Here is a 24,915-nt window from a genome sequence, read left to right on the forward strand (position 1 = left end):
GGGTTTCGTCCAAGTCCATTTCAAATTCGAATCGCAGGCTGACGACAAGCAGCAGCAGCAGCAGCGATGAGCTATCAAGACGACAACGAAGAAGTGTGATAGTCGCGACGGCTGGCTGCTATGCTGCGAGGTACATTCCTCGTAGTAAACGATGAGATGGCAATGGCTTCTTGGGTCGAGTGAGCACGTTGGCTTCTTGGCATGAACCCGTTTCGCGGTCCGCCACTGCGAGTGACTGTCGAGCTGCCCACGCGACCCTAACGAGCAGCGCCAAGAACGCGATGGCACTTCTTGGCATTTCAAATACCGTGGCGGATGCGCTGTGACAGCTGTGGACCCTGAGACCAGAATTTTGCGCCGGTCGCAAATCCTGCTCTTCTCAAAAAAGCTTGGCAAAAGGGAGCGGTGATGGATGGCCGCCGCTCTCGTCCGAGATGATAGCGCTGACCTTTGCTCTCCAAGGGACGTCGCTATCGAGCAAAGCTTTCAGCGTTGCTTGCTCAGCGTTGGAAAGGTCCGTGGTCATCTGGTATCAAGCGTCAGATGCTCGGTCAACCCGGTCTGGACTCGTCAGTAGGCGAGACCTCGTCTTGGATGGGTCCCTCTGGGGTGCCCGCTCGCGTCTAGTCGTCCACGCTAGTTAGGAGACCTTGACCGATGCAGCCTTCAAGAGATCTACGCTTAGAGTGGTTGTCGCGTTGGCGAGTCCCCGGACGCTTAGTCTGTCAAAGTAGCGCAATCTCTTTCTACAAGTCACTGGTGCGTGGACCACGTTCTGCGGAGCCGAGGTTTAAGCTCGCTGCAGTTCGTGTGCGAGGGCGAGAAGGCCAGACAGAATATAATACTGTATGAACGAGAGCGGGCGAGAAATACAAGCCCATATATCGGGACCAAAAAAAGGAAGGAAAAGAGCAAAAAGAGAAAGAGCAAAAGAACTGCAGCACCTAGGATTCCCGCGTGGTCCCCCACCGCAGTACTGATTAGGCGATACCTTGCTTAACTTCGCAGATCGGACGGGATGCGGTGCTTTCAAGGTTCTATGGCCGCAGATATTTAGTCCACACACATTAGCTCATATATACCTCACACCATTGATGCGGCTTCATCTGCTCATCGCGGCGTGAGAAGCTCAAGGAGAAGATCCATTGCAACACAGAGGTCCGCTCGCAGCGACTTTGCTTGTCATCGTACGAGATGATGGGTATAGTTTCGGCGCCGCCTGCCGAAGGTGATATAAGTACAGATATAGGAAAGGCATCGAGGGACCTTCACAAGGGCATGGTGCGCAGACGCTTGACCAACTTGGCCTGCTCGTTGGCTGCTGTTGCTTGTTCGAGGATGGACTGATGACGGAGCAAAGTGAAGCGAGGCAAAGACGAAAGACGTCGAAAGAAAGGCAGTCAGCATCACTGTGACATCGGCATGGGGCTGCAGCGTCGTGCTTGTCAGCTCGGCACTTACCACTTGGAGGCTGGTGATGTCGACGACCGAGTGTTTGAGCGTGTCTGCCACCTCTGCTTTCCTCTTGAGGTCAATGTTGATCGGCTTGCTCTGCTCTCGCAGCCTGAGGGCATGCTCCTCCTCTGCAGCTCGGCGTTGCTCTTCCGTCTTGGCTTCCAATGCGCGAATGACGGCGGCCCTCTTCTCCATTGCCTCTGCTCTGCGCGCCGGTAGCGCCTTGCGGAATGCAATGACTTCCGTCGTGAGCGTATTGGACTGATCGTTGAGGACCTGGAGCCGTCTGGAAAGATCCTCGTCGAAGGGCTCGACGCCTGCAGCGGAACACCAGTTTGCAGGAAAGATCCGAGGTCAGCATGATCTTCTCGACGACACCATTTTCGCATTCGAATCGAAGCGCAACCGATCGAGTCGAGCCGCCAGTGATTGGACAGCGTGCTGCCAGTCGATCGACTCACCTTTGCTATGCCGTGAATATTCGCCAGGTGACATGCCGTTGTACAACAGGTTTCGCTCGATCTTGGCTTTGGTTGCTCCTGTCAACTGTTGAGAGTGGACGTTGTTGAGATGGGGAGAGGCTGTGTCAGATGCGCAGCGTGGATGTTGTGGTTGCTCTATCGATCCAGACTTACGCGTTTGATCATCTTGTCCACCAGAGCTTTGAGCGCCTTGTCACGTTCGAGCTCGCTTCCGAACTCCATCTGCGCCACCTTGTGAGCATGGTCATTGATGACGTGGAGCACATGATCCAGATCCGCGGGTCGATCCAGATTCAAGCGCGGGAAGTGGCCTGACATTGTGACGAGGAGTGGTGCAATGCTGTGATTGCGACGAGTCAGTTCGAGAGGGAGCTGTGCGGGTTGCCCGAGTTCGAGTCGTATGCGCCAATGAGTGTCACGCGACGGGCGTGGGAGCGATGTGATGAGCCAAGAGTGAAGTCTCGATGTGATGAGAGTAAAGGAGAAGGATGCAGTCGGCGGATGGACCGAAGGATGACTGGTAGTCACAAGGATACGGCGCATCCGAAACATGGAAATCAACACCAACACGAGCTTCAGCCTCGCTCTCTCGGAAATGCCGCCGGACTCAGCTGGCGTGTGCAAGCCAAAAAACACGCCTAAGTTCACGCGTCACAGCGAAGGTGCTGCATGACGGCCAAGACAGACACCCACCACGAAGACCCTGCTTGACTCGGTAACTTTCTTTTTTGGCTTTTTTGTGACGTCTTCCGCACACGGGGATCTTCCGCATCTCACACACCCGCACCATCATCGTCTTACTCACCACCATCCGACTGCTGCTCACACCCTCCAGCAGTCTGATGCTCAGCAGTAGCGTCGCTCTGCGAGCATGACCGACGACGACAAGTCGGCTACTCCGACCCGCAAGCCGAGGCGTCCATTCACCCAACTGCCCTCAGCACTGGCTCAGCTCGTCGACGATCGCTTCGATGAAGACCAATACGATCAGGCAGTCGACCTGCTCGACCAGCTCAAAGCTGAGGGTCTGACACCAATCAAGAGCCTCATCCAGAAGCTGGTCGCTCTCAACCTCTGCTCGCTAGCGCCTGGCCAGGTAGCTTCCACCTCCAGATGGACCCTTGACCACCAGCTTCACGACATCTCTTCCCGCCTCTTGACGCAGTCCAGGGACAGAAAGGGCGGGCAGAATGCCATGAAAGCTGCCTCTGCCGCATCTGACAAGCCTTCTCCCTCTGCTGTCCTCAAGGCCTCCTCTCTGCTCATCCAATATTCACGACTTGGCGCTGACATCACTGGCCAAGGTGGCGACGCGCAAGCCGAGAGCGGTCGCCAAGAGTGCCTGCTGGCTCGCCATATGCTCGAAGCGCTTCCCTCGCAAAGAAGGCCCCTGCAGACGACCAGCAGATCGGTCTCCCCGGAGTCATCTCGCAAAGGCCGCCGTGGCTCAGCCCGACTCGACGACGACGATCACGACGCATCCTTCAATCTCAGCTCCATCGAGCGCTGGGTGCGCAACGACTTCCATCGCGCAGAAGATGTGTGGGATTTGCTTTGCGATCGAAGGTTCTCCAATCCTACCGAGATCGAGAACGTGGCTCTGGCGCGCGTCAGCGAGTTCTGGATGAACGAATCAGAGCGGAAACGCTATCAGAAGCAATTGCAGTCCGCCAGCACCAGCCACAGGCGGCTTGAGGACCGCCTCAAGGAGATTCGCTGGAAGAAGCTGAACGGTGCGCAGAGCAGCGACTCTTCCGACACCGACACTGATGACAGTTCCGACGACGAAAACGACGACCTCCGCCTGAGGGTCTCCCTCCCGGGTCGTGCCGCCAAACGTTCTTCCGCCAAGACCAAGGGCAAAGGCAAGACCACCTCTCCGTCCGAGAAGCCGGCCAAGCGCATCCGCATCGCCAAGCCTGCAGCAACAGTACGAGACGACGACGAAGCACATCAGAGCAAGGTCAAGATGACTGAGGGCGCCTGGCGCACACTCCCTGTCCTGCTCCGACTTTGGGATCGTGCTACGCCACAAGACGTGGCGGCAACCGCAGAAGCCACCGCAGCATCGGACGACGAACCAGCTCTACTCTGGCAGTTTCCACGCAGCCATTCGGCTAGACAGAAGGGCGGATCGGCAGTCAGGACCGCATCCACCAAAGACACAACTGACGAGATCGGCAGAGCTCTCGACGTGGCATTCTCGTTTCCCGGTGTCCTGCCTGCCTACACCCCAGCAACGACAAATACGGAAGCAACCACCAATCTATTCGACACGGCAAAGTCGCTCCACACTCGTGGCGACGCTCGCCTATTCTCATCTGTGCCGGAAGGTGAGCTCGTGCATCGGCAAGAGGTCGGCGATCAGAAGGAGGAGCGTCTCATGGCCCTGCGCGCCATCAGTGCCGCATGGCTGCTTGCGTCCATCTTCCGACTGGTCAAGCTCAACCACATCAGCTCGGTTGCTTTCACCGAAGGCGTGTCGGACCGCATCGGAGCGCTGCAAGGGCAAGAAGTTCAGTATCTCATGCTTCCACTGCTCACCAAGGAGCCGTTTGTCGTTGCCAGCACGCTCACTGCGTACCTGAGCGACGCTACTCGCACACGACCTGACAAGGCAAGGTCACCGGAACCGACAAGATTCAACTTCGAGGACCAGGGTGTGATCACGATGGACGGTGCGCTGGCATATGCGATGCCCCAGGAGCAAGCGGCCATTGCGCTGCTCGAGGACGCCTCGATGCGACAGCAGGACACCGACGCAAAGGCCATCCTTCACTTTCTGTCGCTGCACAGGCTCGAGCTGGACGAGTCGGCGGATCTCAGCTTGTCCGCGACGTTCCCGGACCGATCCGAGAGCCGCAAGTCACCCGTGGTGCAAAAGCAGAGCCGTCGCCCGGTCAAATCCGGACCCTCATCGCGCATCACAGGCAAGCTGACCGTCACGCTCAAGAAGCCGGACTCAGCCTTCGAGGCTCCACTGACCGACGAGATGAAAAAGGGCGGTCTGGTGGCATTTGCCTTCGTTCGCATGATGCAGATGTTGGCACGCGACCGCATCAATCAGATGAAGTTCTTCGTCGCGCGAGCGCTCGTCACGATGTATGATGACACGAAAGGCACATCAAAGAGTCAGGAATCGTACACGTCGACCAACGGATCCATCCCCGACAGCTCGCAGGGCCAAGACTTGGATCTGAAGATGCCCAAGGCTGGCGGATCGGAACGCTCATCGCAGCGGCGCAACCTGCAGCTCTACCTCACGCGGCTCTCGAAGGCATTCGACCATGACTATTACGACTTCAGCCGATGCTGCGCGGTCATGCGGACGCATCTGGGCAAGGACAGCGAGCATCGACGACACAGGTATCTGGCCGGCCTGCTCGACTCAAGCGGACCCAAGGACGGATCGGGAGCGATGCCGTCGCTCCAGACTGTGGCAGAGCGATGCGCAAAGTGTCTCGATGCCACGCACGAGCTGATGTTCTCGATGCGTTTGCTCATGGAGTCTGTCAACCCGAAATGAACCTCTCCCAGTGTCCTTCACCCAGTGTCCCTCACAATCACTTTGCAAGCAATGCATTCGTCGTTCCAGGTTCCGTTGATTGCGTGTAAGTAAGCGACCCGGCCCGTGATGCGAGTAATGTTTGAGCACGCGGCAGGAACGTCGCTTGACGATATCGGCGGTAGGCTGCCGCAGCGGTGCTAAGGGAGCGTTTCCTGTCTCTCCCCTTTCCCCGCACTGTCTGTCCCGATCTCGCCATCCATCAGTTGATGCGACCCAACCTCCTCTCCACGGAACCCACGACCTTTGCCCATGCCCTCAATCCCTGGTATCTCGCCGCAGGAGCCAAATCGCCAAAGGTCTGTCTCCACAGCTGCCTGTTATAGGCTCTATGTCTCGCACTGTTCGCCTTCAACCAAGCGCTGTAGAAGGTAGCTAACGAGTCCGAATCCAAATCCAGTTCGTTCTCCTGTTCATTCGTCGTGTTCCCCTTCCCCGTTGTAGCGACTGCCTTACTCGACCCCGTTCGGGACCGAAACTCGCCGAGGGCTTGGATGAAGCGTGCGTTGTTTTCCTGCCAGAAGCGCTGGTTGAAGCTGTCTGCGCGCGCCATGCGGAGTTTGTGTGCCAACTCGGCGGATTCAAGTTTGGCCAGAAGACGCTCGAAGTAGAGCGAAGGGGCGCGGGATGTACCAGGCAAGGTCGAACTGGACGAGGTGAATTCTTGGAGAGAGTACGGATGTGAGAGGCTCGCAGTGGCGGAAGGGGAAGAGACGGAGGGAGAGGTGACTTCTTCAAAGGCGGATCCGTAGCGAATGGGTCGAAGGTTGCTGATCGGATCGGGAGGACCAACCATGTCTGCTCCGGGTCGCGCTGCGAACCGCGCCGACCGCCGTGGACGCGAGGACGATGATGCGGATGAAGAGGATGCCTTTGCGGATGATGCGGTGGTCATGCTGCGACTGGCTGAAACGGTCGTGCTTGCTGTGACGTGAGACAGGGCGGTGGCCATGACGAGATGTGACGCTACTGTCCTCGATGACGAGGCGACGGTGGTGGCGGACATGGCTGCCAGAGCGCGAAGCGATGATAGGATGAAACTATCAGCTCTGTGTGTCGACGATAAGAAACAAGATGGTTTTGTGGTTGCACGAGATATGGCGGCTGAGCGGATGAGGATGGGTGTGTTATGTAGGGGAAGGTTGAGACGAATGCTAGAGAGGATGGTGTTCAAGGCAGCCGAGCTTCAAGTGACCCTGAAGCATTGAAATTTTCGGCGAATTCCAGTCGCTGCCGCCGCCTCACGCGACGCTGTGCCTTTGCCGGCTCTCGTGTTGCAAAGGCTGAGAAGTGTAACTCTGGAATTTCAAGGTTCAGCCTTCCCGCAGGCAGGAATGCGGGGGAGGAGCGCAACGGAGCATGCATTTTTCGGTATGAGATGTTAGTTCCCGAATACCCCCGTTCGGTCACGCAAAATCAAGTCGGAGCCGAGACAGAGCGTATGATAAAAGCAGAGACACGCAAAGACCTTTGTTTGCTTTCTTCTTCCACACCTTCTGCTGCGCCATCACCATCAAGAAGCATTGCATCGCATCCCTACCGCAGTTCCTATCGCAAAGCGTTTTGTGCCGTCCTATCTGCGTGCACGACCATCTCGTTCGTGACCTCGCTTTCGCTGATCGCACTCGTCTCGTGGTTTCCTGAGGCCTGCGTCATTGCTTCCGTGCCTGCGCTTGCTTTACGTCAGTGAAGTCTGTCTCTGTGCGTCCATAGCCTCAGCGAGCGTGCGCGAGGAATCACGCGAAGAAGTACATTCTGCACAAGCACGAAGCCGAGTGCTAGGGCACACTGCCACGCGCAGCGTCAAGACACAACACACTCGAAAGAGCACAGCTGTACAAGCAGCTCCATAACACATCAAGATGGCGGGTCCACAACGAGGCTCGCGCGTCGTCTTCGTCGGCAACATTCCATATGACATGTCAGAGGAGCAGCTCACCGACGTCTTTCGAGAGGTCGGCAAGGTGGTCGGATTCCGTCTGGTCAACGATCGTGACACTGGCAAATTCAAGGGCTACGGCTTCTGCGAGTTCGAGGACCCCGAGACGGCCGCATCCGCGGTGCGAAATCTGAACGAGGTCGAAGTGGGCGGACGTCCTCTGCGTATCTCTTTCGCTGACATTGATCCGCTCATGGAAGGGCGAACGACGCAACACGGAAACTTTGACCAGGACGACCTTCGGAGGAGAGCTGCAGCGGCAGGACGTGCCGGTCGACCAGGGACTTTTGGTCATGCTGGTGGACCAGGTGGACCACCAAGAGGCGGAGGAGCTGTCTGTGGTGGCTGGCAACAGCGCGGTCCCGCGGATGGCGGATTCGGGCAGAGGCAATTTGGCGGCCCGCCGGGTGGACAGCCATACGGTGGACCTGGAGGCCCTCCGATGGGTGGCCCTCCGGGTGGCTTTGGCGGCGTACCGAGCGGCGGCGCGTATACGCTGCCTCCGAATCTTCCCGCTGGCGTTCCTCTTCCAGCCGGTGTTGGCTCGACAGATGCCATTACAGAGACGCTCGCCACGCTGCCACCCAATCAGCTGCTGGACATCATGAGCCAGATGAAGTCGCTCGTAGCAAGCTCACCTGAACAAGCGCGTGCTTTGCTCACGGGGCATCCGCAGCTCGCCTACGCTCTCTTTCAGGCGATGTTGATGATGAACGTCGTCGATCCTGACATTCTGCAGCGCATTCTGGCTGCTTCGGGTGCGGTCCCTGGCGCTGCTGCGCCTCCACCCAGCGTTCCCCCACACATGCAGCAGCAACCCACCAACAACAACGGCTCCGCCACGCCTCCTCAGCACTACGGCGGTGCCCCACCAGGCGGACGCTACCCACCCCAAGCACGACCACCACCGGCACCGTACGCTCAGCCCGGATACGGCGGCCAACCACCTGCGCCGGCTAACAACGACCCAGCAGCAGCACTGGCAGGCCAAAACCTCCCCGAAGAGCAGAAGGCGCTCCTCATGCAGGTGCTCCAACTGACACCGGATCAGATCAACGCCCTGCCTCCCGACCAAAAGGCCAGCATCTTGCAGCTCAAGGCTCAGTTCGGACAGGCTTGATGTGGGTTGAAGGCGCGACAAGGAAGACAAGGGTTGGAGCGAGGACGCGGTGTTGTACTAGTAGATGCATACGAATCCGCTCATCAAAAGTTAGACGCGATGCGGTGCGGTGTGCTTCGAGCTTGGTCTGACCGGTGATCGTGATACTATTCCTTGCTCTGTGATCTCAGTGCTGTGGTGTGCCACTGATCGAGGGACGGATAAGAAACCTTCCGAGTCAGGTCTCAACCTTGTGTGATGAGCCTCGTCAGCCTAGAATGCACAGCTGAGACACATGGCATGTAGCGTCATTCCCGTGCTAGGTCAAGACACGTCGTCGTCATTGCCACAAATCATCTGCTCCTGTCTGGCAGCTGTCAGGGGAGTGAATAAGGTTGCAAGCACGCCGTCTCTGTCTCGCCAGGAGATGAAAGCAGATTCCGCCTGCTGATTTGGTCGCCGTGACATCTGGCTCCAAACGAGAGTCCGTCTAGTCATCTGATTGTTTCATGCTGCCCTCGATTCGTCGGCCGCCGATCGCTCTAGAAGAACAAATGATCTTGCGAAGCGAGGATATGTATTGGTTTCCGAACTGTCGGCTAGGCCTAGACTGAGTCGGATGATCCGCACGACCGCTGTACAGCAGGGCTCCTCGGAACAGCATCAAGTGAGGCTCGAGCCGACTTTTTCACACGCAACGGTCCTCGCCGTGAGCAAAACCGTACGCTATGATGTCTATTTCAAATTGTGACTGCGGCGGGTGGATTTGGCGTGTGGGTATCTACGCGATTTCGTCAGGGTGCATATGATCTTCGGATCGGCAGTCGATTGGCGAGCCGACAAGCTGGCTTCTTTCCCCTCGCTTGGTGCTCGGCTCGCGCGTTCTTCTAGCGTCGCTTCTGGATTGCGGAGTTCGGCCTGGCCCTGAATCGGGCCCCACAAACTCGAAGCTTTCGGTGTCGACCACGATCGTAGTGCATCAACGTCATCGACTCCATGGGCTGAATATGGAGAAAGACGGAGTGAGGAGGACGGACAGTCGGAGTGTGAGTCGAAATCGATCGAGAGGAAAAATTGCAAGGCGGCAGACGAGTGATGCAAGTGAGTGAGACAGCTGCAGCGCCCGCATAGCCGCCGCAGCGATCGTCAGAGCATGGTCCGCTGCGATTTTGGCCTTCTCCTCGCACAAGCCTACTTTGCCCTCGTGTCGGTCTATTCGCTCAAGCCGTCGGCTCATCGAGACAGTCAAAGCACATGCCAGCCAGCTCTATTGTGTCCGAGTATATTTGGAACAGACAGGTGCGATCGCCACCAGAAGACGGGGAGCATCCGAGTGTGTGGGTACGCGCCGTCGGAGTTTAATCCGATCCCAAGCATCAGCGACACGGCAAGGTCACGGTGTAGTATGTCGGTCTCGTCCGACAGCTGCTCGCCAACTTGCACCATCACATGCGGCATCACACAAGTGGCTCGAGAAGCGACTCAGCATACCTCTTACAACGCCACGCAATGCAGGGATGAGTCTGCCAAAGACGCGCCTTTCCGCAAGGCCAACCCACGCCACGCGTACCGTGCCAAGCAAAGCCATGCCCGAATAACATGACAAACAATGCCATCCGTCGCCTTGAGTCATATCACGGGTCCCCACCCGAGAGCTTCTTCGGTCTTGCTCAGCATCGACGGACGCTGTTCAACGTTATCTGGCTCGATGGAGCCTTGGGTGGATCAGAAGGAGAATCTGTGGGATATATGCACGTCAATGCACCTTTCAAGCATCGGAAGCAACGCCCGCCTTTCGCTGCACACTGACTCAGAGGCTGCACAAGGCGCGTGTCTCTCGATGCTCAAGTCCCTTCTCCGCCAAACCGCTTGAAAACCGAAATCACACACTTGTCGGCTGCATTTCTTTTCGTGTGTGAATTTCAAGTTCGACGCCCGCCTGCTTGCCCCCATCCGCCTGCCCTGATGCCGCCTGCACCCTGATGCTGCTGAGGCTGCTGCTGCTCAGCTCCACTTTTTGTCGATCTTTGCGAGCCAAGCTGGGCCCTGAACTGCTTCGACTGCGACCCTGTGACCGACTGGCTGGCTGGCTGGCTTGGCTAGACGAGGCCAATTCATTTTAAGGGTTTGCGGCTCGTTTGTTTGTTTGGCCTGCCTCCTTTGTTTGCCAGCTCGAGCTCTCGACCTTCATCCATCATCATCATCACAAGCTAATGCTTGACTGACTCCCATCGCAACCTCTCCTCGCTGGCTCCGTCTCTCAGGATCCCATTCGATCATCGACATGCTGGATATACTCATGCTTTGCTTCCTCTAAGCACCCACTCTCGACCCCGACCACGACCACGGACTCTCCTCGATCATCTTCGATCCCGCTCACTACCGCAATCGGTCTTCTTTCTGCTTCTTCTTCCTCTTCGCACACGGCCGAGGAACTCATCTAGGAAACGTCTGGAACGTCAGCCTCGGTATCGATCTGGATCGCATTTCTTCGCCTCTTGTTCCGATAAAGCGTAACTTGGATCTGCTTCTGTTCGCACACGCATCGCAAAACTCGGGCTCGCGTGTCTCTCAAAACAGCACCCAAGCCTTCTTGCTTCTCCGACCGATCCTCTCGTGACGACGACAGGAGCGTCTGCTTAAGTCCGAGCTGCAAACTCCCTCGTCTGGACCGCCAACAACTTGGCTGCCTTGCGCGCTACATCGCTCATTTACCCGTCAGGAACGTCCGGCTCTTCGGCTGTCACTATCTCACCGCAAGCCGAATGAACGACTTCCTTCTAGACCACCACAGCTCTTGCCAGTAGCAACGCTGAACTAGTTGCACGGCCCTCAGGTGATCCATACCTGTGCTGGCCGTCATGGCGCCAAATCACACGTCCTCCTCTGCTACACCCAGGGTCGAGACCACACCCTCACCATCTCGTTCCGAAAAGAGCCAGACCCGACGCCCTGGAGCAGTCAAGTCGTCGCGCACGCTCTCCAACTCGTCCATTCCGACGCTTTCGACCACGCGCCTCGCTCGACAACCTTCGCCCTCCACCTCCAATGCTCAACACATGCAGAACTCGCCACTGCCCAGTCGCCGACCCGCGCGCTCCGGCATCTGCCCCTCGTCTTCTCGTCCAGCACTGATCACTGCGGCAGCGCAGGATCCTTCGCAAGATCACCATCGAAGCGACTCTGGCAGATCCACCGGCTCATCGCGTTCCACTGCCACCACAGACAGCTTCTTCCTGCCACAGCATCCCCACACGCTCAGTCGCCGCTTCAAAGATCTTCCGAGACCGCCATCCTCTTCTGCGATCGTGGATGCCTCCAAGCAGCATGCTCGTGCCTCTGTTCTTGGCATAGATACGGCCATAGACCCAGCCGCGCCTTCGGCTGTGCTGCCCTCAGCGCATCTCTTCCGTACGAAGAGCTCGGTCAGCACCACCCCGACCAGCCCGGAAGAAGGAAATGGCTCCTCTCTGGGAGGTCCCGATTTTCCACCTCAGCAAGATGATGACGGCAAGCTTACAGCTCAAGACCGAGTCCTGGACGACTTTTGGCGCTCAGAGTACTCGAACGCTCCACCTTCGACGGATCCTCTGCAGTCCTCTTTGCCGCCTTTGATGCTTTCGGATGCACCGATCGCCCCTTCGCGCTCACAGTCGCTCGAATTTTTTGCTGCGCCTCTGGACGCGGACCGCATTGACAAAGCTCCCGAGGATGATCTTCTACTCCAGGACCAAGGCACATCTATTGGATCTGCGACACCTCTGGTCGCGGCAAACCTGCAAAAGCTCGACTTGCAGAACGACGACAGCGCCGTCAGTCCCATAGAGGCTTACAGGCTCTCCTCTCCTGTCCTCTCCTCGCCCAGTGGGGCTCCTACTCCAACCAAACGCAGTGATGACGGTCGACCTCGCATTTCTCCCTATCAGCACTTGGTCACACCAGCGAGTCCATCCAGCGCCCCAATCGAGCCCAAATCATTCCCCAGCAAGTCCAGCTCCAGCCTGTCTTCTTCGTCCGCTCACGATCATGACAAGACCGCGTCCGCGCACGCGTCCAAGCGCTCCTCCACCTCGTCCAGCAGTTCCTTCCGCATGACGCTTTCCAGGCAAGCGAAGTCCTTGCGCAGCTCGTTCCTGTGGACTACGCCCACCAGCGCCACAACACCGTCTCCAGGCCGAGAGCAGGTCACAAATAGTCCTGCGTTGAGTGGGACAAGTTCGTCTACCCCGGCCTCACAAGCCTCCTCTAGTCCAAGTTTGGCAGGCGCCAGCCCTCATCCGACTACCGACGAGCTTTCCTCGACGGACTCTTCGTCGCAGCGCAACATTGCTACCCAAGGAATTGCTGGCAGAAGGACCGTCTCTGCTGTGACGCCGGGCAAGAGTCCTGCGCGCACCGCATATTCGAGCTCCTACATACCTCAATCCAGACCATCAGAGCCCAGCAGTCGACTCGATGCGAGGTCCAAAACATCGCCACCCAGGACCAGCATAGGTGCAAGCTCCGCGTCGAAAGAACCCACCGACTACGGCAGATCGGAGGATCGACCCAAGTCGCGTCTGTCGTCGCGTCTCACGCTTCACGGTGCTCAATGGTCGATGAAGATGTCCCATCTGACTACCAAGAAGACAAAAGATGCAGCGCTGTCCAAGTCTGCGTATTCGCAGACCGCGGTGGAAGCGAGCTCCCGCACTGTCGGCAGGCATGCGAAGAGTCAAGCAGCGGCATCCCCTGCAGCCAAAGCTTCGTCCGCCCCTGTCCTGAACGGAGCGTCACAGGAGACAGGAAAGGACTCATCCGTGGCCCAAGCCCCGAAGCGACCCGGACCTCTTCCCATCTCATCGCCGCCGTTCAATGGAAACCAAGGATCGAGCACAGCCGCTCAGATCTCCCCTTCATTTGCGGCCTCGTTCGCATTCCTCAACAGCCAGATCGAGTCTCCGATGCCGTCACCGGCTCTCTCGACTTCAGCGCTGCCCCCGTCCTCAGCTGCTCCCGCGTCGGTCGAGGACCTAGCCGTTGTCAAGGATCACTTCAACCTCGTCCCATCGGCGAACACATCCGCCCCAGTGGACCCAACCATCGGCAACAGCTTCGACACCGTCGCTCGAGCCGCCCTCTTTGATCAGCTCGCCGACTCGCCAGAGGCGGTCTACAAGACGCTCGCCTTCCCCGAGCCTGCGACCATGCCCGCCTCGCAATCGCTCGGCAGCGTCGCCGCCTCCTCCGCCAACGCATCACGGAAGATCGGTCACAAGAAGCACGCCTCGCTCGGTTCGACTGCCTTGATCACCAAGTCGGCACGTGCCGCAGCTGCAGACCTGGACAAGCGTGCCGTTGCGACACCTGTCGTCTCCTCTGGGCTGCCCTTGTTCAAGGGGCACTTGATCGCATCTTCCAACACTTCCATGATCGCGCCATCTTTCGCTTCCCCCAAGGAGGAAGGTCGCTTCTTTGACGCTCTCACCTCGCCTTTCGAAGAGCAGCCGCCCGGAGCAAAGACTCAGAACGGGGCTGTCCTACCTGCGTATGACACGGCTGGGGAGTTCTTCCCGTCCGTGGGCACCGAATTGACCTCTCTGATGCATGATCGTGCGCCTGCGTCGGGACAGGCGACATCAACCGTGCCGCAGCTCAGTAGAACGTCGCTGGGCCGCCGTCTTTCTGGCGTATTTGATTCAACCAAAGCTCGCGCTACTAGGAAGAACGCGGTCGCTTCTCCTCCGCAGAGCCCTCGCGTGGAATCCACCCGAATGGATGCGTTGCCAACCAGACCGGAAACCAGCCTAGGCTTCCATCTCCGCAATCCCTTGCGTAGGGACCGCAAGGAGTCTCTCAAGACGGTCCGACCGCCACCGCCCTTGCCGAAGGACGACATGCAGAGACCTGCATCGACGAAGAACGGATCTGCTGCGTCTACCCCTCGTATGGTGTCGTCTGGCTCCAGAGCCGAGCCATTCTCTTCAGCAAGGAAGGAGCTCCCTCGTTCGGGCACATCGCTCGGCTTTACGACTCCGGGAAGGAAGACATCTCGCGAGTTTAGCAGCAGGATCACAGCTCCAACGAAGAGCTCCATCGCCAGGAGCGTGCAGCCTTCTCCGGCTTCAGCTGCTCGCCCGACAGTGAGATCCACGTCTGCCTCGTCTCCGAGCGCCGCTACCTCGGCTTCTATCTCGCGCTCGCCCCAACGACCCGCCTATCCTCCTTCTTCCTTCCGTTCGGGCTCCTCGACTGCACGACTCTCTTCCTATGCCAACGAGTCGCCTTCCAAGACTGCGACGGAGGCGTCCAGCTTCTTGTCTAGACGTCGACAGCCTTCGACGGAGGACGCGACAGCTTCGCTGACATCCATTGTGAATCGAGGCACATCATCGCAGCCGCTCCAGGGCGTCACGACAGCACCTCCGCCAAGTCCGACCGAGGTGCGTCGCCGCACCACCACGCTCGACAGGCGTGTTCTGAACCCGATCCGCACTTCGTTCGCGCAAGACCCCGTCATTGTTCGTCCAGCCACCGCGAGCGGCTTCCGTGGTCCTTTGACTGCTCAGGATCGCAAGATGAGCCAGCCAACCCTCGACATGCTGGACGATCGCGAGTTCCTCGAGGCACTCGAGCAGGTCCGAGCTGTGCAGCGCGAGCGCATTCAGGCCCAAGCCCAGGAGGTGGAAAACAAAACACGCCTGGCTCGTCTCGGGATGATGTCCGGCAACCACCTCAAGACGAAGAGCCCGGTCTCGATGCTCGATGGCGCAGATCTGAGCTCCTCCTCGGCTAGAAGGAGTAACGACAGCGGCGAGAGACAAGAGGTTGATGGTCGTGTTGCCCGCCCGGCTCACGTACCTTCCAGACCCAGGCTACCTCACAGACGGTCCGCCAGTGCGGACGCCAAGCTGAGCCGGTCCAAATCGGCGTTCTCGACCTCTCCAGAGTCAGAGAAGGCCCTTGACCAGCGGCAGAAGGACATCGTCAAGGCGTACGCCGACAAAGTTTCCCCTTCCCTTGGCGCGCCGACGACGGGTCTAGAATGGGGCGTCGGCAAAGCCAGTGGCAAACTCCACGACGGCACCTTTGTCAACGACGACGACTGGAAAAAGGAAGTCAAGGCGCTCTTCCTCATCCGAGAGCTAGTGCAGACCGAGAGGAGCTATGCGCGACACCTCAGTAGCCTTCTCAGCGTCGTCAGCAAGATGCAGGTCCCTTCGAACGGCAGCTCCCATCTTTTGGGTGCGAAGCGCAAGTCGACCAGCAACCTATTTGCGGCCTACTCGTCCGCCTACGCGAACAAGACGTCAGCCAACTCCGCGCCTCCGAGCCACGTCGCATTGCTTAAGTCGCACTTGCCACAGCTGATTGCGCTCAGCAACTCGCTCGTCCAGCGTGTCGAGGAGAACCCGACGAGCGCTGGCGTTGGTGCCGCTTTCGACGTGCTGTCCGCCGAGCTCGAGTCGACCTTTGTTAGCTGGTCGAGCGTTGCATCTCAGGCCCTCAAGGATCTAGGCAAGACGGAGCAGGCCAAGACCAAGTCGCCGTACAAGATCGGCTTGGTACCGCTTATGCCTCGTGAGTCGGCCGAGGTGGGCGCTTCGACTGGCGAAGCGTTGAGCAGCAGCGGACACTCGTCGCCTGGATCTGGGTTCAAGAGTTCGACACTGCGCATGACGTCGCTCACACGGCCCGCTTCGCCGGTTGCTGTTCGACAAGAGCCAGCAACGATCGCATCGGGCCAGACGGAGCAAGCAGCTACATCGGCAGTGAGCAGGTCGACAAAGCGCCGCAGCACCATCACGAGCACCAGCTTCATTCCGCCTCCTCGTGTTGTTGTAGCTCCCCCTGTCGATACACCCGTGGTCTTTTCTTCGAGCCCGGAGCAGGAGAAAAGTCTCGAATCATCCAATTCGACATCATCGCGACGCTTCAACCACTCTCGCAGCCAATCGACCCTGGTCACCCCTCTCCAAACGCCCACGTCGGCGACCGCACCCGATTCGTGGCACCATCCACCCCCTGGTAGCAAAAGCCTCACGCCGATGGACATTGCCATCATGCCCACGCAGCGCATCCCGCGCTACGGCCTCATGCTGCGCGATCTTCTGCGCAACACACCGCCGGAATCCTTGTCGCATGCTCGGGTGCAACGGGCCATCTCGTTGATCCAGAAGGTGGCGCTGCTATGCGACTCGGCTGCGCCCGTGACGGGGGTGAAGACGGCGCCGAGCTCGGGCGCTGCTACGCCGATGCGCGCGGGTAGCGTGCTAGGTATGACACCGACCGTGGAGGTGCCGCTGCTGACGGCGGGGACGTTTGGGTTGACGAGACGCGCCTGACGGATGGAACACGGACATCATTTGATCCTATTGAGATCGCTTCCTAGCCCACCCGCCCGACGTGTGGGCAGGATCTGTATTTGTACAACCCTCTTTGCATCGCATGGATCTGTTATGACGGTATCATCGGCCGTGTGTGCGGACCGCAGAGTTGGAGTTTGAGAATTGAGGACGAGAGACTATGATACAAGATGCTGGAAAACTTAGGCCTGCTGTTGCTGCTGCTGACGGTTGACGCTGGAGAAAATGTCTTTGAGGTGCGATTGTGCGTCCTGGCCTTGCTTTTGGAGGTACTGTGCGCGGGTGCGTCGAAGTGGTATAGAATGGGTCAGTATGAGACCGGGAAGGAGTTGGATGTGGGGGTGAGGGGGGCTTACCTTTTGCTTCTTGTGCAGGGCCTCTACGTCGCTTGTGAGGGCTTGTTGTTGAGCTGTGAGGCTTGCGAGCACCTGCGCCTGGGAATCTTGCATGAACCTGTGTAGCGAACGAGGTGAACCCACTCCCACTTGTCAGTATGACATCTGGCGCTCTCTTCTCGCTTTCGAGTGAGGAAGGGTTGTGAATGTTGTGGATACGTACATCTTCCCTACACTCCTGTAGAAAGCAGCATTGGGATCCTGAATGCCCTGCAGCTCGGTGAGCGTCAAGGTGTTGAGTTTGGCTTCTCGCTCGCGGGCCGCGATCTGCGCCCGTAGCGCCGCAAGCTGTTGGTTCGTCTGGTAGACCTGGAGTTGGATCTTCTCGAGGACTCGGGAGAGCGTCTCGTCGGGTATGGCGGACATGGCTGTGGTGCGTTTGCTGGTGGTGAGGTCGGGCGAGGGGTGCGGATGATGGTGGGTGCGATGATGCTGAGTGTGCCGAGTTCGATGCGCGTGACACTGCTGCCGAGTGCGCTGAGGTCGATGTGCGTGATGCCGCTGCTGGGCACGCCGGGCCTGAAAAGGGGTGGAATGTGGGCAAACGAAGGTAGCGGCAGAGTCGTGATGGTAAATGAGAGACGTTGGATAAAGAACGAGAAGGATGAGAAGATGGCGATTTTGGACATTTGAGAATTGCACTTGACCGTGCGCGATAGAAAGTGTTGCTCTCAGCCCTCTCTACAGGAGAGCCACTACTCCAACACACTCACACTCACTTTCACCTCTGACATGCTCAATCACAGTCTCGATCGTTACTGTCGTGTGACGTGCTGGGTTTGATCCTTTCATTGCGGAGCTCACGCCTCAGGCTGTGACCCCAGCAACCCCTGCTCCACCGACCGCTTGAACTTGGGACTGATCTCGCCTTTGTCCGCAAAGTACGCGAGCACGAGCTCCCTGCCCACCGTGAAGCCCTGGTACTTGTCCTCTAGCTTTGCCACATTCGACTCCACTTTGCCCCCATACGTCTGACCCTCATACTCGAACGTCAATCCCATCCTTGATGGCTTGCCTTTCTCCATTGGCGCGATGACCACATCCAACGCGCTTCCTTTGGGCACGCTTCCCTTAGGCATGCTCTCCTTGACACCACGGATATCCTCCTCGAACTGCACTTCTACCTCCCTCGGTACGCTCTCCGACTTGAGCGCCTTCTTGAGTCTCGCCTGCAACGCACGCACAAAGCCGTCCCGAAGGTGGTTGAAGTCGGTATTTCTCACGGGGACGATGCGGATGATGACGGGCACGCCTGCATCGAGCAAGGTCCTCATGTGCTCTTCCAGGCTCCCTGACGCTGGCATGGGCGGTGAAGGATGGGACTCGTCGATGTAGAGCGCAGCAACGTAGACGCGGACCGAGAGGAAGGACACGGTGCGGACGCCTAGACCTGCCAGTTTCAGGCGTGGCGCAGCTGTGGTCGAGGACAGCGTGGCGGGTGTGGCGAGGTACTGGGAGAAAGAGAGTCCGGTATCTGGGTCGAGGACTTGGGTAGAAGCGTCCGCGGGGGGCGAGGGAAGATTAGAGGCGGTCGGAGGTGCAGCGTCCAGGTGGACCGGCGAAGAGAGGTTGTAGACGGTCACGATGCCTGCCAGCGCCGCTGCTGCGAGGAGCGGCGCCCATCTCCGCGACTCAGCTTGAGTGGAGTTGACGTAGATCGAAGCGGCAATAGACGGATGAAACGATTGCTGGAAGAAGGTCGGTCGCTGGACAGCATCGGCTGAGGAGGAAGGCGGGAAGGCCGGGTAGGAGCGCGTGAAGGTGGCGACGCTTCTCCTGGCTGTTGTGCTGGACGCAAGGAGGCGTCGTGAGCCGGCCAGAGCGATGCTGGTGCGACCGGCAATCATATTGACGTCCACAATCGAAGCAAGCAGGACAGTGTGTGGATGAGGAGCGAGAAGGAAGAAAGCATTGCCCAGAGACAAAGGGAGTCGGTGCTTGCTTGCTCGGTTGAAAGGTTGACCGGCGATTTACGCTCTAAATTGTTAGCAGGGCGATGCTCACAGGGCGCGACTGGCTGCAAACGCCCGAAGGCCTCTCACTCGCCAAGACCCGCATCCGAACGTAGCCGACGGCCCTATGCGACGATGCTAGGCCGAGTCCGCGCCATACGACACTCTGGCTGGCATGATGAACCGAGACCTTAACGAGCGGAGTCGATGTTTAGGAGAGTTTTTTTAAGGCGAATTTCAGGGCTTCGCGGCTGCGTGGTTGGCGATCCTTGCATCGAGACAAACACTCTTTTTGGATGCTGCGCCCGTTCGCTCGATTCCGCACGCGTCCAAAAAGTGTGAAACACAGCCAAAATGCAAAAGGGGCTCACAGCGCAGCACTTGAATCACAACCAACACCACCCTCGGCTTGGTGACTGCAGCCGATCAAAAGGGCCTAGTCTCCAATCACCACCACTACCATCTTCAACAGCGTCACAACCTACAGCTCAGTCTCATCACACCTACGCAATCTTCTACAATACACGCTCCATCTTGCTTTCCACCCATCATCGAATATCAAGACTATCGACACCAGAGCCACACCACCTCAGATGCTCGTATCACAACGTCCTCCGGTCTCTACCGCCGACGCACCTCGTCAACACACCATGGCCGCCTCAACATCAAAGCTCACTCCAGAGTCGCAACTGCAGCTCGCTTTTGATTCATCGTTGATACCACAAGCATCGAAAGACTTGCTACCCTCCGACGTCATCGTTCGCCCGTTGGCCAGCGACGACTATAACCGAGGTCACCTGCGGGTGCTCTCAGACCTCACACAGGCGCCGGATATTGGCCTCGCGGCGTGGCAGAAGCAGTTCGCGCTTCAGATGGCTTCCCCCAACACCTACTATCCGATCGTATTCATCCACACAGCCACAGACCAGATCGTAGCATGCGGCACCTTGTTTGTCGAATTCAAGTTTCTTCGCGGCGGCGGGCTGTGCGGACACATCGAGGACATCGTCGTCCACCGCGATGGCCAGGGCAAAGGCTTGGGCAAGAGGATCATCGAGATCCTCACAGACGTAGGCAAACAGCGGGGCTGCTACAAGGTCATTCTCGACTGTAGCGAGAAGAACGTCGCATTTTATGAAAAGTGCGGGTATCATAAGGCGGGCGAACAGATGGCGGTTTACTTTGTATGACCCGAGACGAAATGGACAATGGCTTATCACTCCTTCCAACGACCCACCTCGACCTCGCATATCGCTTCGAAGCCGAGCAGGCTTTGAGAACCTCGTGTCTCGAGATACGGGAGAGTGATCCAGGATTCGTACGCGGATCGTCGCTGCTTGCTCCGTCGCTGTGTTGCTTCGTCGCTGGGCCGAGATGATGAGGAGGCAGGAGGCTCGCCAGATCGAATGAGTGTGGGAACGAGCAGCTGAAGGTGCTGCGTCGATATGCGGTACTGCGATGCGAGTTCGGACGTTCGCTCGACGAATCGTTCCAGCGGCCAAGTCGCCCACATCGGATCTTGAAATACGAACTCGAGTCCCTTGCGCTGCGCTGCTTCTTCCAGCAGTGATCGCAACGAGTCGCTGGCCGTTGTCAACTTGGTCAACGCCTTGTTCTGCAGATAGAAAGGTGCACCGAAGAAAGTGTGAAGGTCAGCCACCGATCCATCTCGTTCCAAGAAAGCTGCATCTTGGTACCTACTAAACGTTCCATGACCGTCGTCAATCCATCATGAGCCGCCTCTATCCGGCTTACCGCATCCGCCAGCCTCGACTCTCTCAACCCTCCTGGCCCCAATATTGGATCGTGTGCCTGCCTCGGGTCCAGCTCCAGAGCTCTTCTCTTGTCCTGTGCCCTCGATGCGGTCGCCGATGCCGGCCCTCTCGCCTGCCTCGTCGTCCCAGCCTCGCGCTGCCCCAGCTTGTTCGCAGCATGCACATCCTCCCATCCGTCCACGGCCTCCTTTGCCCACTTCAGCCCGTCGAACGTCGCCATCTCCTCCCACATCCTCGCCGCCGCCACAAACGCCAGCAACAACGTGCGGCACTGTCGATGATACGTCGTCTCAAAGTCCCTACTGAGTAGTCCCGTGGCGTCGTACATGGACGACGAAGGACCGGGTGTGGCAGGCGACATCTGTCGATTCGAAGGGGCCGGTGAGGAGCGGGATGATAGTGAGATGCTGCGATTTCCAGAGCCATTGCCGCTACCGTTGCCCAAGTTTGAGCTCTTTGAGCCTTTCGGCGTAGACGGCGGCTGCTTGTGGGAGCTCGAGGAGGGGGAGGAGGGCGGTGGGGTGGCTGACTTGTTGGCTTTCGCAAGCAGAGCTGCGTTCTGGCTGTTGCGGCCGAAGGGCGACATGGCGGCCGCCGATGGACGGTTAGGCGCTGGAGAGGGCATTGCGCTACAGCCTGAGGCGGCCCTGATGCCGCACGATGCTTGACTGCAGTGATTCGAAAGGTCGGTCGGTGTCAGGACGGATGTCAGGGACCTCCCATCAAGGGGAGCGGCAGCGCCAAATTTTGATCACAAATTCGGAAGACGGGGCGTCGAAATTCTCAAAGTGTTACGTCTGAGCGCGGTTGGGCCCCACACGGCTGAAAGCGTCGACCGGCTCATCCGGTGACAGCAAAAAGGCGACTGAGCAGCCGACTCTCATCTCCACATCCCCATCCCATCCTTCCTTCCTTCCTTCATACCGTCCTTCCCCTCAGCTGCACATAATGAACAGCGCCCAGCAACGAGCGGTGTCGGCGCTCGCACAGCGATCCGCATCTGGACTGGCGCGAGCCGCAGCATCCTCCAGCAAGGTCACTGAAAAGCCCGACTTCCTCGACCCTACCGACGATGCCACCTTTCAATCCCTCAAGAAGCTTCTTTCAGCTCCGTCTACAAGCACGCAGCACCTGAGCCTACTTTCTGACAGCACGCTCTACGGAAGCATCACCTACTACCTCAGCAAATTGGAGCTCGAGCATGTGGCCGAATTCGCCGGCGTCATTAGCTCCAGCGGCTGCCTCTGGACGCCTCCCCCTCCAGCGAACAAGCCTCCCTCAGCGGCGTCTGGCGCCGACAAGAAAGTGACATGGACTACCGAGCCTGGATCCTCTTCCAACACAATCGACAAGGCTGCCCCTGGTGGCGCGGGCAAACCTCATCCGACAGGCACTCCGCCGGGTGCACCCAGCTCGCTGAGCACCTTTTTGATTTCACGGTCCACCAACATCTCGCAAGCCGTAGCTGCGGCGCTCACAAAGCGAGTCGATCTCATCGTGCGGTCCAAGAAGAATTCGACCGGCTGGGCAGCTCGCTCCGCGCTGTCGCACTACCTCAGCGCCATCATCCAAGGCATGGACGATGCGGAACAGGTAGGCACACCAGAGTCTTGTCGAGCAGCAAAGGGTCTGCCGATCCCCCGCTTCGCCGTCATCGGAGGTCTGCTCAACGCTCTCTACTCGCTGAAAGATCAGAAGAAGCGCACGAGGGACATGTCGATCCTTGAAGAGATGGCTGCGCTGCGTGCGAACCCTGTGCTCGGTCTCAGCGTCCGTCGTCACCTCAGCACGGTCGAAGACGAATGGATCGTGACACTTGCAGAGATTCTCGACCATCTCCATGGACACACGGCGTCCGCCGGAGAAAGCGTCTCAGCTGCAACTGGCAGCAACGATGACGATCAGCACATCGACGAATGGGAGGCTGAGTTCCGCAAACGCACCGCAGCCGTGGCAGGCCCCGCAAGCATCACCTCGTTCGGCTCTAGACAGGCTTTGAGAGCCGCGCTCAGCGATGTCCGCGACGTGCCTCTGTACATGGCAGCGCAACTGGCACCCTTCGTGCCTGACCGCAAGATCCATGCTCTCGACCCGGTCCAGCTGACATCGGCAACGAGCGATGCCATCCTCTCGCTCTTCGAAGGTCCAGATCGCACTTCGTTCCTCTCCTTTCTCGCACAAGACGTTCACACGCAGACGTGCGGTAGCGATGAGCAAGTACAAATCACCGTCGACGCAAGCGGCGACACCGCCAAGGTGCTTCAGAGCATCCTCGACTCGACGCTCTTCCCGCTGCTCGGACCGCTATCCAAGCTCATGTCGCGGGCGCTCGCCAAGGCAGTCACCTCGCTGACCCCCGACGAGCTCTCTTCCCTCCTGCTCGGCACAGCCGACACCGCGCTCGTCCCGCAAGGCGGCGAAGCCGAGTTCTTCCCTCTCCTCGTGCGCATGTCCCGCCTCTCCTCTCGGCTCGAAGCCTCCTGGCTCGACAGCCCTTTGGTTGGCGCGACCGAGGACCAGATCGTCGACTCCAGCCGCGCACTCACCAAACAACTCTGGTCCGTCTTCAAAACCCTCCTCTTCAGCTACACCATGGTGTTCGACTCGATGATGGATGCGCTGGTCGACATGTGCCCCTCTCCCACGCTTACCATCCCACCCACGGTCATCTCCGAAACGGAAGCGCTGGTCGATTCGTCCCTCGCCTCGCGCCGGTGGCCGTACGCATCCACGTCGAACCTCCCCGCGCCCTACCTGCTGATCGTGCAGCACGTCCTCGCGACCTACTCGCACCTGTACTGGATCACGAGCACGTTCGGCTCGGATGGCTTCGATGTGTATCGCAAGGTGTTCTATTCTGCGCTGGACGTAATCGGGCGGGATGGGGAGGCGTGTATTCAGCTGCTGGAGCTGATTTCGCCTCCTTCAATCGTCACGGGGGATGTGGAGGGGAACACGGCGAAACGCAGTGCAACAACGTACTTCCTCAACGTGGCAGAGCAACTCATCCCCGTACTGCCGGATGCGTTCATCGAATCGCTCATCCTGCCCCTCTGCCGACCGTATCTCGAGGATACGCGGTTCAGCGACACGTTCGAATCGGCTCACTCGGTGGTGTTGGCGCTGTATTCGGCGCATAAACGGTGCATTCTGGATTTGGCACCCTTCTACGTGCGGTTGCTGATCGACAGCTTTCCAGCCAGGTTGACGGCGGCCCAGTTCGAGTATGCCATGTCGACGGTGGTCGCGGCGATCAGTGATCGGAGCGACAGTGTGGCGTGGTGGGTGATGCGTCAGATTGCGGAGGAGGTGGATCACGAGCGGCTCTCCGCGCCGACCGCCACGATGGGGGGAAAGATCATCCAGTCGGGTGGCTTTGCAGAGTCATCAGGTGCAACAAAGGCGGATCTGGTCGAAGCGACGGAGAACAGCGACTCTGCTCATCCCGGCGACGCGCCCGCCTCAACTGACACCACCACAACGCCAACTCACGAGGGTGAGGGAGAGTACGATCGGCAAACGCACCTCCAATTGTGCCTCATCAGCTGCGTGCCTGGCGTCAACCTCGTCCTCCTCCGCTCGGCGCTGCGTCTAGTGGAAGCGTACATCGTTCAACACCGCAACGCCGAGGGCGGGGGGGAGAGGATCGCGCTGTGCCAAAAGACCTTTGATGCGCTGCAGGGGTTGAACGCTGCCACGCGCGAAGAGGGGTTGCGGTGGTGGTTGGACAACCGCGCGCGTTTCGGCGTGTGAGCCGGTTTTCTCTCCCGTCCGTTCTTTCGGCGTTGTGCGGTCTTCGAACAATAGCTTGTGGGATGAGTGTTTGCATCGAGAAGCCATGCACGTTTCTGCGCCCCGAACCCTATTTTCAGCCGCGGGTCGATCCCAAACCCCCCCCCCCCCCCCCC

General features: G+C 58.6%; 10 protein-coding genes across 10 annotated transcripts; 5 read left to right on the forward strand and 5 right to left on the reverse strand.

Moving 5' to 3' along the window:
* Nucleotides 1–1,268: 1,268 nt before the first annotated feature.
* On the reverse strand, nt 1,269–2,255 carry PSEUBRA_005433 (Kinetochore Mis14; the record flags this gene model as incomplete). The annotated part of the gene is made up of 4 exons (XM_016438866.1): nt 1,269–1,343; nt 1,462–1,772; nt 1,917–2,001; nt 2,091–2,255. The coding sequence occupies 4 exons, from the start codon at nt 2,253–2,255 to the stop codon at nt 1,269–1,271; spliced, it is 636 nt and encodes a 211-aa protein (XP_016290160.1).
* A 553-nt stretch (nt 2,256–2,808) lies between these two features.
* On the forward strand, nt 2,809–5,463 carry PSEUBRA_005434 (uncharacterized protein; the record flags this gene model as incomplete). The annotated part of the gene is made up of 1 exon (XM_016438844.1): nt 2,809–5,463. The coding sequence occupies one exon, from the start codon at nt 2,809–2,811 to the stop codon at nt 5,461–5,463; it is 2,655 nt and encodes an 884-aa protein (XP_016290161.1).
* A 241-nt stretch (nt 5,464–5,704) lies between these two features.
* Nucleotides 5,705–6,508, reverse strand: PSEUBRA_005435 (uncharacterized protein; the record flags this gene model as incomplete). Its single annotated transcript, XM_059465594.1, has 1 exon — nt 5,705–6,508. One exon carries the CDS (start codon nt 6,506–6,508, stop codon nt 5,705–5,707), a length of 804 nt encoding a protein of 267 aa, XP_059321645.1.
* Nucleotides 6,509–7,364: 856 nt separating this feature from the next.
* On the forward strand, nt 7,365–8,561 carry PSEUBRA_005436 (Cleavage stimulation factor subunit 2, hinge domain protein; the record flags this gene model as incomplete). The annotated part of the gene is made up of 1 exon (XM_016438842.1): nt 7,365–8,561. One exon carries the CDS (start codon nt 7,365–7,367, stop codon nt 8,559–8,561), a length of 1,197 nt encoding a protein of 398 aa, XP_016290162.1.
* Nucleotides 8,562–11,401: 2,840 nt separating this feature from the next.
* Nucleotides 11,402–16,864, forward strand: PSEUBRA_005437 (Dbl homology (DH) domain protein; the record flags this gene model as incomplete). The annotated part of the gene is made up of 1 exon (XM_059465595.1): nt 11,402–16,864. One exon carries the CDS (start codon nt 11,402–11,404, stop codon nt 16,862–16,864), a length of 5,463 nt encoding a protein of 1,820 aa, XP_059320375.1.
* Nucleotides 16,865–17,067: 203 nt separating this feature from the next.
* PSEUBRA_005438 (Prefoldin beta-like protein) lies at nt 17,068–17,646 on the reverse strand (the record flags this gene model as incomplete). Its single annotated transcript, XM_016438870.1, has 3 exons — nt 17,068–17,157; nt 17,242–17,338; nt 17,444–17,646. The coding sequence occupies 3 exons, from the start codon at nt 17,644–17,646 to the stop codon at nt 17,068–17,070; spliced, it is 390 nt and encodes a 129-aa protein (XP_016290164.1).
* Nucleotides 17,647–18,080: 434 nt separating this feature from the next.
* On the reverse strand, nt 18,081–19,127 carry PSEUBRA_005439 (Chalcone isomerase; the record flags this gene model as incomplete). The annotated part of the gene is made up of 1 exon (XM_016438868.1): nt 18,081–19,127. One exon carries the CDS (start codon nt 19,125–19,127, stop codon nt 18,081–18,083), a length of 1,047 nt encoding a protein of 348 aa, XP_016290165.1.
* A 755-nt stretch (nt 19,128–19,882) lies between these two features.
* Nucleotides 19,883–20,422, forward strand: PSEUBRA_005440 (GNAT domain protein; the record flags this gene model as incomplete). The annotated part of the gene is made up of 1 exon (XM_016438847.1): nt 19,883–20,422. One exon carries the CDS (start codon nt 19,883–19,885, stop codon nt 20,420–20,422), a length of 540 nt encoding a protein of 179 aa, XP_016290166.1.
* Nucleotides 20,423–20,448: 26 nt separating this feature from the next.
* On the reverse strand, nt 20,449–21,632 carry PSEUBRA_005441 (uncharacterized protein; the record flags this gene model as incomplete). The annotated part of the gene is made up of 2 exons (XM_016438871.2): nt 20,449–20,847; nt 20,934–21,632. The coding sequence occupies 2 exons, from the start codon at nt 21,630–21,632 to the stop codon at nt 20,449–20,451; spliced, it is 1,098 nt and encodes a 365-aa protein (XP_016290167.2).
* A 323-nt stretch (nt 21,633–21,955) lies between these two features.
* On the forward strand, nt 21,956–24,760 carry PSEUBRA_005442 (uncharacterized protein; the record flags this gene model as incomplete). The annotated part of the gene is made up of 1 exon (XM_016438845.1): nt 21,956–24,760. The coding sequence occupies one exon, from the start codon at nt 21,956–21,958 to the stop codon at nt 24,758–24,760; it is 2,805 nt and encodes a 934-aa protein (XP_016290168.1).
* Between the last annotated feature and the right edge of the window lie 155 nt (nt 24,761–24,915).

Source organism: Kalmanozyma brasiliensis (assembly GCF_000497045.1).
Source record: "Kalmanozyma brasiliensis GHG001 unplaced genomic scaffold PSEUBRA_SCAF6, whole genome shotgun sequence".
NCBI classification, from domain to species: domain Eukaryota; kingdom Fungi; phylum Basidiomycota; class Ustilaginomycetes; order Ustilaginales; genus Kalmanozyma; species Kalmanozyma brasiliensis.